General features: G+C 42.5%; 1 protein-coding gene across 1 annotated transcript in view; it reads left to right on the top strand.

The window, feature by feature from the left end:
- Window positions 1–15,407, top strand: part of UNC5C (unc-5 netrin receptor C) — a 415,055-nt gene that overhangs the window by 328,326 nt on the left and 71,322 nt on the right. The window contains exons 6-7 of the mRNA XM_019552942.1: window positions 1,036–1,203; window positions 3,493–3,657. Coding sequence (XP_019408487.1) covers window positions 1,036–1,203; window positions 3,493–3,657 — 333 coding nt within the window. The remainder of the gene's footprint in view (window positions 1–1,035; window positions 1,204–3,492; window positions 3,658–15,407) is intronic.

Here is a 15,407-nt window from a genome sequence, read left to right on the forward strand (position 1 = left end):
TACTGTTCTCCAAGTATGTCACACTGAAGTGCATAACAGAGAAGGTAATCAATAGGTTAGCCGCATCCACACAAGCATAGACATTTGGTTCCCCGGGGACAACTAGCAGTGGGATACCTTGTGCTGCCGCTAGTTGTCCCTGGGAAACGCTTGTGCCACATGCCCTCTGGCATGCAACAGGTTACCCTGGGTAGGGGATGCTGGGGCCAGCCTTACCTGGGATTCTGAGGGCCTCCCAGAACTGTAGCAGTGGTGATCCTAACTCTTGGAGCCTGGCTGGCAGTCCAAGTGTAGCTCCATTCAGCCAGGCTCCGGTTTTAAGTAGCACGCGTTATCCCAGAGTGTGCCACTCTGCTTTTTTTGTGCAGATTTTTTTTTACCCTGGATATCCCCCCCACACTCCTTTGCAGCATGGAGAACAGCTGAACGTGCAGTGTGCAGTGCCGCAGACAGATCTGTGGTATCACATACCTCAGGCCATTCTCACCTGAATGCAGCCCTTTAGTTCATTCTGAGCTGCATGGCAAGCTGAGTACGCATTATAGAGATGCCTGGGCTTCCAGAGATGCAGATTGTTTTCAGGGAGAGGTCATTGCTGTAGCTCTCTGGGAACCTTTGCAGCAAAGACAGAAAAGAAATACAAGAGAAATAAATGAAAGGAAAGCATGTCAAGGTGGGTAGAAGTTGCTTACATCTGAAAACAAACTGTAGTATGGTCTCCATACACAGTGAATTATCTTATCTATAAATAATGCATTCTCAGTATGCATGTATGTTGCCTTACAGAGCTCTAGATGCATTATTCATCCTTACAGTGACTGCCATTGTAGGTAGATAGGTAAGTGCTTATTGCTAACTATATTTGGTTTCAGAAAGAAGCTGTCCATCTTGCATGCAGTATGTATCATTTACAAAATGCAGCCACATCTCACTCGATGGGAGGGAGTATTTATAGGACTTTGACAAAATCTTTGGTGTTTTCTGAGAGGCAGATTTATCTTTATTTAATGCTCTTTGTTATTTATCACTTTTCAGTCAATGGTGGTTGGTCTATATGGACTGAGTGGTCAGTGTGTAACAGTCGCTGTGGGAGAGGTTATCAAAAGCGCACAAGGACCTGCACCAATCCTGCCCCACTCAATGGTGGTGCCTTCTGTGAGGGCCAAAGTGTCCAGAAAATAGCTTGCACCACTCTCTGTCCAGGTACAGTATAAAAGACTCAGAGCCCTCGGTGCAATTATTTCATTTTTTCCAACTTCAGACATTTTAAGAAGTGACTATTAGTCACACACACTTGTTTACTGAATCCAGTATTTCAGTAAATAAAAAGTATATTGTGTTATATAAGTAGATAAAGTAGTGCACGCACATTAGATCAAACAGCAATGGATTAAATCCCACTGATGCACAAAGCATGCACCATTATCTCAGTGCCAGTAATTCAGGGGATTTGCGTTACATTGAAAGCTTCAAATTTTAGGAGCTAAAGCTCTTGATCTGTTGAAAGCTGTGGAAATAAACTAGAAATTAAGCACAGAAAATTATTTTGACCAAAACACATTAGTAACCTTCTCTTTGCTGTATATAAACTTCTTGGTTCACACTGTAAAGATAAGAAGGGCATTTGAAATGCCTGAATTGTGTGTGTGAACTTGGTGGATGCCTCTGCCTGTCAATACATTCATACCTGAAGTGTTTATGCCTTAACATAATCTAAAATGAGTCAAATTGTCAGAAAAAAAATTATCATTAATACAGCACTATTCAAAAGCTGTCTAAACAACACACTGATTAAAAGAGTGAGTAGCTTTTACAGGGCCAAATTCTGGCAGCTTTGCATGTAGTGCTTTCTTATGTCAGTAGTCCCATCAAAATCTGTGCACTACTGATATATTGCTGAAATAAGATATTATTGGGTATGTGAAGGGGGCATGAAAACCCAGATCTTGGTGCTGGATGACACTTGGAGCACTGAAAGTTCATTTCCAAACATTATTCCAAACTCTAGATATTAGCTGAGCTTATAAATTCTGACTATTGAAGTCAACTCTTTTGAAAATATTGGGAATTTAAAGCACTAAGCATCTGGGTCTTCAGCTCATACAAAGATCAAGGAAGTAACAGTACTGATTTGACTGGGGACGGTGAGACCAATATTCAGTCCTTGTGAAAATCCCTGTTTAGACCATTTATTTAAGTACTTAATGGTGAATTTGGGAGCCTAACTTTAGACTCACATTTTAAAAATCATGACCATGACTTTCATTTTCACAGTATTCCTTTAAATATGTAAATATCAAATTCATAAATATAGATGGTAGCAATGGTAATAAATTACACATGCAGAATACATATTCTTGGGAGGCTGGCTAAGTGTACTCAGTTATTCCAGTAACTCCTATTTCATTGGCTTGAGTTATTTCTTAGAATATCTAAAATAATGTTCTATTGCAGACTCATTTCATCTTTATGCCTGCTTGCAGACGTTAAGAAAAATGTGCTTTACCAGAAGCTGCAGCACATTAGTTCGATCCAGCTTTGCAGTGTCTGTGTAGATCGGATGCTCCAGTGGGGCTTTTTCGTGCTTTTAGCTAAAGCTGATTCAATTAGCCATTAGATAAAAGCACCAAGAAAGCCCTACTGAAGCACCCAATCTGTACAGACACTGTAGAGCTGGGTCGAACTAACATGTAGCCTCTTCTGGGCATGCACTGGGCTTGGCATGGGAATGCGCTGAGTTTAAAGTAAAGCACCATTTTTTTTTAATTTCTTTTTTAATGTCTGCAAGCAACCTATGTTATAAAGGGACGAACAAGGATACCTTTCTGGTTTCTTTTTTTTTTTCTTCTTATGTCACTTTTCCATGGATAAATTTCTTATTGCTTCAGTTCTAGAAAGGAAGAAAGGAGAAGAGGGGGAAGAGTGGATAGAAAGCAATAGAGAGAGTCTTTATCTATACTCTAGGGCAGGAGAAATACTGACTGCCTCCTTTTCATGGGTCATGTCTATATATGGCTCAATGTCTTAGACCCTTTTAATTGGGATAGAAAGACTTAAAGGTCTAAGTCAGCTCTTGGAATTCAACACAGGTAAGTGGTGACTGAGAAATGTAAGTATCTAATGGACATTTTGGATGGATGTCAAAATCACAGAAACCACCACTGTAGTTCACACAAATTATTACCATGTTGGCAATCTCAACACATGGACTTAGGAGTAAATGCATCTGGAGACTGAACTGCTCCATCCCTCTGACAGATTTAAGACAGGCTTGAGGCAAATTTTCAGAGCAGTTTGTGGAAGCTTGCTTTCCCACAGTCTATTTGTCTTTTCATGCTGTCAGATAGGCAGCTGTCTTTTCATGATAAACAGAGGATTTCAGTGCATGTTGCTCTTTTAAAAACAACTTCTTTCTCTGTTTTGTGTGTGTGTGTGTGTACTTGCAGCTCTCTCTTTCTGATCTTCCTAAGTTATGGCATTTTCTTATTACAGTGGACGGCAGATGGACATCATGGAGTAAGTGGTCTACCTGTGGGACGGAGTGTACACATTGGCGCAGGAGAGAATGCACAGCACCAGCACCAAAGAATGGTGGAAAGGACTGCGAGGGTCTTGTCCTGCAATCCAAGAACTGCACAGATGGCCTCTGTATGCAGAGTAAGTGGAAGTACATTAATGCTGTAGTATTGACTTTGGAGTTAGAAAAATATATAGCCTTTGAAAAACAAATGAAAGCATCAGTAATCTTCTGTTATAAAAACCTCCTGTAAGCAGAAGCTGGAGTACATCTGAAGAGAGTATTCAGCACTATAATAGCACTGGGGAAAAAATACTTTGAAATCATATGGCACAAACTGCTAGAAACAAACCACACACAGTGCTACACAATTTTGCTGTGCAGGCATTGTCTGGATTGGAGGTGATGTAGTTATGACCCCATGGGAAAAGTGATGGAAGGTGGGGAATGGTCCCATAGGAAAAATAAGGATTTTTGTGCGTGATTCCTTTTATTGGATCAACCCCTATAGCTAGGAGGGACATAGGCAAGTTTTGAGGTATAACAGCACACTTGATAGACACTTATTCTAATTCTGTGAGTTACTGTTATTTTTCCAAGGGTTCTATGAAGGCATTCTGCCCGCCCCTTGGTTTGAAAGTGATATGCTGAAGCCAAAAAGTGCTTGATCCTTACTTTTTCAATAAGTTCTAGTGCAGAGATGTGTAGTTGCCTCCTATAGTTCCTATAGTCTGTAAGGATTTTGCTGGGAAAACCCATCCTGATGAAAATCAATAAAAGGTCATTAGTTAATGTGTCTCCTTCCAGAGAGAACAGAGCCACAGCCTTTAGGCAGCAACTAGCATAATTTACTACAACAAATACATATTTCATTCCTGATTGGATTATATTGTTAAAAGTCCATGATATATCTAGGAATAATTTGAAAAGGTCTCAGGTTTGGTTTATCTCAGACCCTTAGTACCCTGTGGAGGAATCTCAGGGCTTGTGGTACAGTTTTAATGGAACAGCTTGGACTTTGTGTGCTATACCCCAAGAAAAGGCATCATGTATCAAGACCTATAGCTTCTGAAACATCAATAACTGTCTCCATATATCCCCAAGTTTCAGTCTTCCCCAGGAGAGTTCATTCTCTGTAAATGAGTCCCTGAATTCCTCATTCAAGAGCATTTAGAGAGTTGGTGTCAGCTTCTCCAAGGAAGGGGGGAGTGGGGTCAAACTGTTGCTCCTTTTGTAACTCAGCATTTGGGGTAGGAAGAGTTGCATCTTCTTTTTAACTTTCCATGCCTACCTCAGTTTCCTTCCCCCAACTGGAATTTCATCTGCAATAGTACACAACTACCTCAGTCTTTCACCTTCTGGATGGACGTCTCCATTAGGGCTGTGTGAAGTTTCAGTCGCTGATTCGATTTGGAGGAGATTCAGCCCGATTCGGCGGCTGAATCTCCAAATCCGAATCAGATCAGGAGACCCATTAATCTCTCTGAATCGAATCGAAAGCCTTCAATTCGATTCAGAGAGATTTGATAATATGATAACATAGACACAGCTTTATATGTTTTTTCTACATATCTCAAGGTACCACATGGCTCATGAATGCTGAGATGGTAGGGCAGATGGAGCATCCCACAGGAGTGTGGGGTCCCCAGCGTGCTTGACGGCAGGCCCAGAAGTGCACTAGAAGCACTTCCAGTGCACTTCCAAGTCCACTGTGGAGAGTGTGGGGGACACCCCCCACCCCCCTGGCCCAGTGACTGGTGCCTCCTGAGTTTGGGGGGGTACCTGGGGTCCCACTGCGGCCATCCACTTCAGGGTCTGCTGCCAAGCATGCGGACCCCTCCCACCTCCCCACCCCCCACTCTCCTGTGGGTTGCTTCATCTACCCCACCATCTCATGAGCTGCACTTTATACCTCAAGGTATGTGGAGAATACATAAAGCTGTGTCTATGGCCAAATCGCTGATTCTCCAAATTAGAATAGAATCTTCAGATTCGGATTTGGCCAAATCAAATTGGGACAGTGATCTGAATCAGCAAATTGAATCACTGTGCCCTGAATCAGGCCGAATCCAAATCCAAATTGAATACAGCCCACTTCACAAACCCCTAGTCTCCATCATCCTGGTTGCATACTTTTCCAAATGCATTCTCACAAACTAGTAACAGATGCTCAGTGTCAGCTTTTTTGGTTGTGTCCCTGTTCTAAGGCTCTCTAGCTCTAACTCTGCACAGGAACCAAGGGTATACAGGCATGGTTATATGACCACTCCTTATTGTTGCTAACATTTGCCAGGCATCATTGTTAGGTTTCTCCTCTGCACCCCATCTCTGGACTATCCAAACTACAGCTTGATGCCTGTAAGACTTTCCTTCCAGGAGCCTGTGCAATGACACAGAAGCCATTTCTTAAAAATGAAGTGTGAGTTATTTAACCAAAGATGCCTGGCACACAGAGAAATATGTATATACGCTGTCTTACCTATCCTTGGCATTCCCTTCCTGCCCCTTATTAAGCATGGCTTAGCCTTCATGGCCCATTTTCTTCAGTATCTGTGGCAGCCTGCTTGCTACAGAAACTGGTTGCCAGTGAGTCTGGGATCCTTGGCTCCTTTTAGCATTCGCTAACATTCCCTGGGCAGCTTCTCTTTACCCATTTAAACCACTTCCCTTTTCTAGCCTTGGCTTAGCATCCTAGGTTCACTGGGGATGGAGACCAAAGCCCTGAAGTAAGTGGGGAAGTGGGTGAAGGAACCACGAGCAGGAGGGGGCAACAAAGGAGGCCTTCTCATTCTTCCTCAGGTAGCAGGGCAGTCAGCTAGTTTCTGCAGTTGTCCATACATGAATGCATGGAGCCTGGGAAACAAGCAGGAAGAATTGGAAGTCCCTGCAGAGTTCCAGACCTATGACATGATTGGAATAACAGAGACTTGGTGGGATAGCTCTCATGACTGGAACACTGTCATGGATGGGTATAAACTGTTTAGGAAGGACAGGCCAGGGAGAGGAGGAGGAAGAAGAGTTTACACTGTATGTTAAAAAGCTGTATGTTTGCTCAGAGTGCTAGTATGAAACTGGAGACAGTCATGTTGAAAGTCTCCGGGTTAGCATCAGAAGAGAGAGCAACAAGGGTGATGTCAAGGTTGGGGTCTGCTATAGACCACCAGACCAGGATGAAGTAGATGAAGCTTTCTTCAGAAGTTAGTAGAAGTTTCCCAATCACAGCCCCTGGTCTTCATGGGGGACTTCAATCACCCTGACATCTGCTGGGAGGGCAATACAGCAATGCACAAGCAATCCAGGAAGCATTTGGAGAGCATTGGAAACAACTCCCTTATACAAGTGCTGGAGAGATGAACTAGGGGCCATGGTCTTCTTGACCTGCTGCTCACAAACAGGGTAGAATTGGTGAGAGATGTAGAAGTGGATGGCAACTTGGGCAGCAGCGACCATGAGATGATTGAGTTCAGGATCCTGAGGAAAGGAAGGATGGAGAGCAACTGAGTAAAGACCCTGGACTTCAGAAAAGCAGACTTTAATTCCCTCAGGGAACTGATGGGCAGGATCACCTGGAAGGGAAGTCTGAGGGAGAGAGGAGTACAGGAGAGGAGTCTGGCTGTACTTTAAATAGTCCTCACTGGGGGTGCAGGAAGACTAGCAAGTATGGCAAAAGACTAGCTTGGCTTAGCAGGAAACTCTTCAATTAGCTAAAACACAAAAAGGAAGCTTACAAGAAGTGGAAACTTGAGCAAACTACTAGGGAGGAGTAGAAGAGTATTGCTCGGGCATACAGGGATGAAATCCAAAGTGCAATTAGAGTTGCAACAACAAGGGATGTGAAGAGTGACAAGAAGGGTATCTACAAGTATGTTAGCAACAAAAGGAAGATCAGGGAAAATATGGGTTCCTTACTTAATGGGGGAGGCAACCTAGTGACAGATGATGCAGAAAAGGCTGAAAAACTCAATGATGTTTGTACCTCCACAGACTACTGCACCTGGCAACACAGTCTGGGGAAGAGGTAAGCAGCCAACAGTGATGAAAGAACAAGTTAGGGACTATTTAGAAAAGCTGAATGTGTACAAGTCCATGGGGCCAAACATGATGCAGCCAAGGGTACTGAGTTGGCTGATGTGATTGCAGAGCCACTGGCCATTATTTCTGAAAACTCAAGGCAATTAGGAGAGGTTCCAGATGATGGGGAAAAGGACAAATCCAGTGTCTGTCTTTAAGAAAGGAAGAAAGGAAGATCCAGGGATCTACAGACCAGTCAGCTTTGCCTCAGTCCCTGGAAAAGTCCTTAAGGAACCCATTTCTGAGCACTTGGAGGAAAAGAAGGTCAGTAGGTACAGTCAGCCTGTATTCACCAAGGGCAAGTCATGCTTGACCAACTTGATTACCTTCTCTGATGAGATGACTGACTCTGTAGATGTAGAGGGAGCAGTGGATGTGATTTACCTTGACTTTAGCAAGGCTTTTGATATGGTCTTCCGCACCATTCTTGCAGGCAAGCTAGGGAAATATGGGATGGATGAATGGATTGTAAGGTGGACAGAAAACTAGCTGGATTGTTGGGCTCAAGGGTAGTAATCAATGGTTTGATGTCTAGTGGACATCTGGTATCAAGCGGAGTGCCCCTGGAGTCAGTCCTCGAGCCAGCTTTGTTCAATATCTTTATCAACAATCTGGGATGGAGTGTACCCCTAACAAGCCTGTGGATGACATCAAGCTAGATGGAATAATTGATAAGCTGGAGGGTAGGGCTAGGATTTAGAGTGACCTAGACATACTGGAGGATTGGACCAAAAAGAAATGTCATGAAGTTTAGTAAAGACAAGTGCAAAGTCCTGCACTTAGGATGGGACAATCCCATGTACCAGTACAGGCTGGGGACTAAATGGCTAAGCAGCAGCTCTGCAGAAAAGGACCTGGGAGTTATAGTGGACAGTAAGCAGAATATGTGCCAATAGTGTGCCTTTATTGTAAAGAAGGCTAACAGGATATTGGGCTGTTGCCAGCAGAATGAGGGAAGTGATTATTCCCCTGTGTTTGTCACTGGTGAGGCCACAGCTGGAATACTGTGTCCAGTTATGGGCCCCCACTATAGAAAGGATGTGGATAAATTGGAGAGAATCCAGTGGAGTGTAACTAAAAGTTTAGTGGGGTGGGGCACATGACTTCTGAGGAGAGTTTGTGGGAACTCATCTTATTTAGTCTGGAGAAGAGAAGACTGACATGGGATTTAGTAGCGGCCTTCAAGTACCTGAAGGGTGGTTCCAAAGAAGATGCAGCTAGATTATTCTCAGTGGTGGCAGATGACAGAACAAGGAACAATGGCCTGAAGTTTTCAGCAAGGAAGTTTAGGTTAGATATAAGGGGGAAAATGTCACTAGTAAAGCACTGGAATAAGCTGCTGAGAAAGGTTGTGGAATCTCCCTCTTCGGAGGTTTTTAAGACCTGGCTAGACAAAGCCTTGGCTGGGATGATGTAGTTGGGGATGCTTTGAGCAGGGGGTTGGACTTCATGGCCTCCTGAGGTCTTTTCCAACCCTAATTTTCTGTGATACTATGGTCCTTTTCTGACTGTAGATTTGGATGTGGGAAGAATAAATAGGTCTAGGCTGGATGCAGTCAAGTAGCAGGTTTTTCCCAGTTATCAGCTTCCCCATTTTTTCATACCAAGGTTTTTGTGCCATGGTTTTTGCCTTTTCTGCTTGGCCCATCTATCCTCCCACTCCACAGCAAGTGACCTATATGAGCAGGTGTGCATGACATTCAGAAGAGTCTCCAGTCTTCCACACACATGCCCTTTAATACCTTTCTTGGGGGTAATTCTGTAACTCCAGAGGTAAAGGAGGGAGGAGTTTCTGCATCTTTCTAGATGAAGGGACTTCAGTTACCCTTGGTGCAAGTATAAAGTGCTCAGGGGGAAGAAGGAAGGCTCCTTCTGTTATTCCTTCCCATTTGCACACCCACGCAAATGCCAAGGGCCATGTAGCCTAGAGTACATATAATTACATGCTGGAAAGATACACCTACAAAGTAAATTAATTCCTTTACAGGAAATTCTGTTCCCTGTGCCAACACCATGTGCACAAACTTGGGACAGAGGATCTGCTTTGAGACTTAGGGAAAGAATTCCTGCCTCAAGGTCCTCAGTGAATTAACAGCCTCTGCAGCTGTCATATCCCTCCCCCTCACCATGCATGGATCCAGAAGGGGGGAGGGATGTACCCCTCTTTTAGACCACTCTGCTGGAGTAGCAGCAGAGATATTTTAAGTCCCCAAATCAGGTAAGAATCCTGACTCCTTCCATCCCTCCTTCACTTTCAGCACCCCTTCCCTGCATTCTCAGCAGCACATCTCCTCCCCTTCCATTCATCCCCTTCCCCACCTGCTGCGGCCACTGTCCCTGGCTGATTAGGTTTGGTGGTGCTCCAGAGCTACTCCTTCCTCGTTCCAATGAGGGGTGGTAGCATTAGTGGCAGCAATGGTCAGGTTCCTTCTCCCTGCCTCATTCTTCTGGGTGTTTCCTGCCCAGCACAGGACAGGCAAACTACTGTGCTGCCACCATTGTTGCTCTCCCATGCTGAAATCAATTGGGAAAGTTGTGGTTTGGGAGGTTTGTTGGGGGAGGGGCTCCAGAGCCACTACAGCTGGGCTCAGCAGGAGACAGCAGCAGTGACAAGTGGGTTGCCCTGCCCCATTTTACTTCTAAGCTGGCAGAAAAACCTGAAGGAACTTTCACCACTGCTGCCCCCTGCTAAGCCTAGCTGGAACAAAGCAGGAGTGGCTCCACAGCCCTCCTGACATCAACTGGGGACAGCAAGCACAGTGGCAGCACCACATGGGGGAAGGGTGTTAACAGGAGGAGAGGGGATACAATGCTGAAGATGGAGGTGGTGGGTGCCAAGAGTGGAAAAGGGATGGGGGGGCAGGTTTCTTACCTGATTTGGAGACTTAAAGAAAAGTCTCTGCTGCTGCGTCTGTAGTATGGACGGCTTACCTGGGAAAGAAAGGAGCTGGAAGACGGGGTGTAGCCACTTCTGCAGGTCTGGTTGTTGCTCCTTTACAAAGTACTGCATCTGCCTATACCCTGTAATGAGGGGATTCACAAGATGTATACTTAGCCCTCTGTTAGTATACCCTTTGTCGTACTTAAATTTCTTCTGCAGTGGTGTAGAAACCAGTCATTGTGTTACAGTGATTTTGGGAGCATATCAGTCCCCATGCATCCAGGACTCTTCCTATTTTCAAATGTGTAGGTAAGATTTGCCCTTTGCATAGTTAGATGTAAGATTATATATTCAATAAAACTTCACCTGAAAAGTCCTATGGAAACAGCCAATTATTTAGTTATTCATTTGGATTTTTACTGCCCTGCAATAAAAACACATCCATCTAGCACTCTGGATGCTCCGGACAAGTTTTTTAAAAATACATATATTAAACAAGTAGTCCCATCAATTACTTCAAGCCAAAGCAAATAAACTTGCAGGAACACAAATAGAAGATGAATTAATAAAGCAGCCTGCACAGGCCTTACTAGAGCCACAGCCTTAATCATATTTTTTACAGGCCCAGCAGAAAGATGGGCATTGTGTCACTCCCTGACGGTTAACAAACTTGAGCTGTTGCATATCCAGGGGAGAATCAAGTTCAAGTGGTATTTGGGACCTACCAGAGAATGTCCTGCCAGCAGATTCCTCTCTGATAACAATGGAGTCCCCACTCCAGGGACTTTTCCACTGTGGTAGATGATACAGGAGGAAGATAGTATCATCTCTCTCAGGACATTGGAGGTCAAAACTATCAGCAAAAAATCACCTGGTCAAAATAGATCTTCACATTGCATAGTAGCTTATGTGTATTTATACTAGTATACCTAAGGCTTTTGAGTTGAAAGGAAGCATTGTTCATATGCCTACACACAATTTTTCTGAATGCTCAGTTTGCTTCCTTTTTATCTTTAGGTGAGGTTACACTCCATCGTGCTTCAGTTTTATTATGGAAGGACCACCTCTAAGTCTCAGATGACAGTTCAGATTCCATTTCTATCCTGTCCTTAGCCATGGACCCAAGAGAGGTTCAGCCAAGAGTTAAGATGTTTGGCTGGGAGGAGGGACTTTTGACACCTCTTCACAAGGAACTAGACTATCATACCCAAATACTCCAAAGATAATTTCAAATCAAGATCTTGAGGTTTTGCCCACTCTTATTATTTATTTGTGGTACTTTTTAGTCAAGAGAGGAGCACATGCCAATGGCTGTGGCCAAAAATTCCCTTCTTCACTCATGTGTGCTGCTTGCTGTTCTCCACTTGACTGAAACTTTTCATTACCTCAATAGCAGTAGTAATAACTACAATGTTGCTATATATATCCAATTGATAATGCACATTTGCTTGATAAAAGCCATTACAGAAAAGTCAGGAATTTGTATTATTTTAAATAGGCCACAGAAATGCCATTCCCTTGCATGTAATGATTTTCAATTGCTACCAAACAGGGCTAAGATTTAAGCAAGTGACCTAGAAAAAGAAGATTCTGTGTTCCATTGGTGACATTGTGAGGTATCCACTCTGAAACATGATTATTTTTCTTAAACTCTCCAAGTTAACTAAAACTCAGTTCACCAACAATGCCTGCTCAAATATCACTTTAAAAAACAGTATTCCTTACAGTGACAGCAGCATAAAATCATCTGTAATTCTTCAGTTTTTATTTCTGTGGGGGAGGGATATGGAATAGTTCAGACATCTATGCTCTTTTCAAAAACTAAAAGAAAAAAATGTTGCTAAAGCCTCATTATATGACACCCTGCAAATATGTGTTTGTGTGTGAAAAAGCTGGTGTACCTTTAGCTCCAGTGGTGTGAATGAGCCATTATGGTAAATTAGCAAGAAAAGAAATATACTCCATTCGGAAGAGCTCTTTATTACCAGATTATATTTAGACAGGTGTGTGTCATCTGTGCATATGTGCAGAAGCAGAGCCATTTAAGCAGAAATCTAGTGGAAAAAATTGTAATGCTACTACAGAATAAAAGCCCTGTAGGGATCCCATTTTTATGTAGATGGTATATTGCATTTTATTTGTGAAAGTGACTGCTGAGTGTAAAGCAGAGATCTTCAACAGGAGAAAAGGCAATGCTAATGTAAATCCTACTCCACTTCATATATATGGAAAAAGTGGTAATGAGGAAAAATATACAGTTTCATATTGACCTTCTTAGCTCAAGGGGTTGTGATCATCCCTCACTTGAAGTTGAATGGGAATGTTTTATTGGTGTCTTTATACTCATGGGATTCATATACCTGTAAAACTTATAATCCTGCTCCGTGATCCATCACTACTGAACAGATTGATTTGCCATACTTTATAGTTTTGTACCTTCTATTCTCTCTCTCTCTCTCTCTTTCTCTCTCTCCCTTTCTCTCTATGTAAATCCATCTAGAACACTTTTACTTCTGTGTGGAGTTGGTTTCCTCCAGATAAACTCTTTTGGCATCTCTGTACTGAGCTGGGAGTGAACACAAGACGCTTTTCATTCCTGGAACAAACTGAAATTCATTCTGAATTATTAGATTTTAGTGTGGAATGAGCTGAAATTGGAATTTAATCATAACTTGGGGGCTTTTGAATCCAGATCACACATTTTCGAAAGATTTCTGACAGTTTTTCTTTATTAGTATGTGGATGAGCCAGGGGTGCGAGGGCTGGACAAGTCCCCTTTGTGTTTGGGGCTTTAAAAAAAAATCTACTTGCCTGGATGCTTAATTGTATAGTATGCAAATTCTGCTCAAGGCAGCAGTTTTTCCCTTCCTTTCCAGTATCAGTCTTGATCACAAACAGGCAGGTTACCAGTTACATGTAGTAATATAGATACTGTGAAGGTCTAAGAATACTAAACAACTTCTCCCCACAGGTGCAAGTAAGTCACTGATTTGACAAAACTTGTTCATAAAAAATATAAAAAGGATAGCCTAGGAAATACTGGATTGAATCAGTATAATTTACAAGCCTTTTTTCTTCTAGTCTGTTATTCACTACAGTAACATCACTTGGGTAAATCAATAAGCTTTTTCATCAGAGAGCTTCTGCCCAAGCATATAGCAATAGTCTGCACCATTATCGATTTCTGAGGGGATAAAAACTGTGCAGCCTTCTCTATCCCTTGTAATTACAGTATTTTACACCCAAAGCTGCAGTTTCTGCTTACCACTAACTGTGGTATTTCTAGTGCAACTCTGCTGTCACATTTATTCAGACTAATGATCTTGGTAGTACACACACACTTCCTTATTCAGTAGTTAGTATTTTTCCCTTAACATGAAAGGATGAATAGTCATTAAACTAGCACGCCTGCAGAGAGACAGGAGACTGGATTGAAAAAGAAAAGTAGCTGTAGTGAAAATCTAGAATGGCTGTTATTACTGGAAGCCTCCAAATACACTATATTGCCTAGCAGGAATCCCTACAATAATTTAATAAGTATTGTAATGGCATTAATAAGCCCCCAGGAACAGCATATAGTGTGGGTGTAATAAAAAATAGCCAGTTACCATGCACAGTAGTTAAATAATTTACCTTTCTATTTGCAGTATTTCCCATTCGAAGCACAGAAACTGTGGTAAATACCATAGAGCAGTAAATGTCCATTTTTAATAGCACACTCTGCATCTCACAGGAGATTTATTTTAATTTATAATCCTGCAATTAAACCCCACTAAAAACTCCTATTGACTTTCCTGGGCATTCCACACAAAGACTCGAGCCAGGAAAACACTTAAGCATATGCTGAAAGTTAAGTATATGAGTAGTTCCTATGTCTGCAGTGGGGCTTCATCATATGCTTACAGTCAAGAGTTTGCTCATATAGCTTTTTGGTTCAGGTCCCGAATGATTGTAGGATCATAGCCATAATATTTAGCACACCATTAAAAGTACCAACAGAGTCTGTTTGCAAAATTGTCCAATAGGAACCAAGTTCCGCCCTGTATCATCAACAACATCCTGCCATTATTACTGAGGGAAGGGTGCCCTATGTGAAGAGAATTACCTCTTCTGGTAAATTACAGTGAAGGCCTGCTACTAATAAAGTTTTGAAACTGATTATTTAAAGCTTCATTTGGCCTTTTCTCTAGGAACAACATGATATTTCCCTCATATCAAGCATGTTCATCACCAGAGGATTGTAGCCTACAAGTTCTCTACATAAAGCTCTTGTTTATTAGTGATGAACTGAAGAGAGGGCTTTCAGATCTGGGTTAGGTTTAAGGTAACGTTCTGTTCCAGATTTTATCTGTACCTGAATCAAACCTGAAAAGTTGAGTTTGGATCCAGAAATTTTAAATCTGAAACAAACCCAGCCTGAAATTTGAAAGGTTTTGATTTTAACATTGTTTTCTTTCGCCTCTGGTTTAATCACTGATGATCTATTTCAGCTCTCAATTAGCTGGGTGAGAATGAACTTCAATAGAAGTTGGACTGGGCTCTATGATCCTGGTGCATCCCTCTGTGATAGACATTAATCCTTTCCTCTTCTTCCTGAGTAATCAGTGGTAGTTTAGAAAAGTATGCCATTTAGGGACTATGCCCGTATCAAGGGGAAAGGCTGATTGTTTCTATGAAGTTATGCTCACATCTGGAATTAGCATGAATAGAAATGTGGTCACACAGCAGTAGAAACAACCTTCTCACCTGAAACAGTCATGGCATTGCATAAAAATCTAGCTAAGTTTGTTTTGGACTTTTCAGATTTCATAGATTTCATAGACATTAGGGCTCGAAGGGACCTCAGGAGATCATCGAGTCCAGCCCCCTGCCCAAAGGGCAGGAAGTCAGCTGGGGTCATAGGGTCCCAGCAAGATAAGCATCCAATTTTCTCTTGAA

The sequence above is a fragment of the Crocodylus porosus genome, unplaced genomic scaffold (genome assembly GCF_001723895.1).
Source record: "Crocodylus porosus isolate Cpor-Errol unplaced genomic scaffold, CroPor_comp1, whole genome shotgun sequence".
Lineage (NCBI taxonomy): Eukaryota > Metazoa > Chordata > Crocodylia > Crocodylidae > Crocodylus > Crocodylus porosus.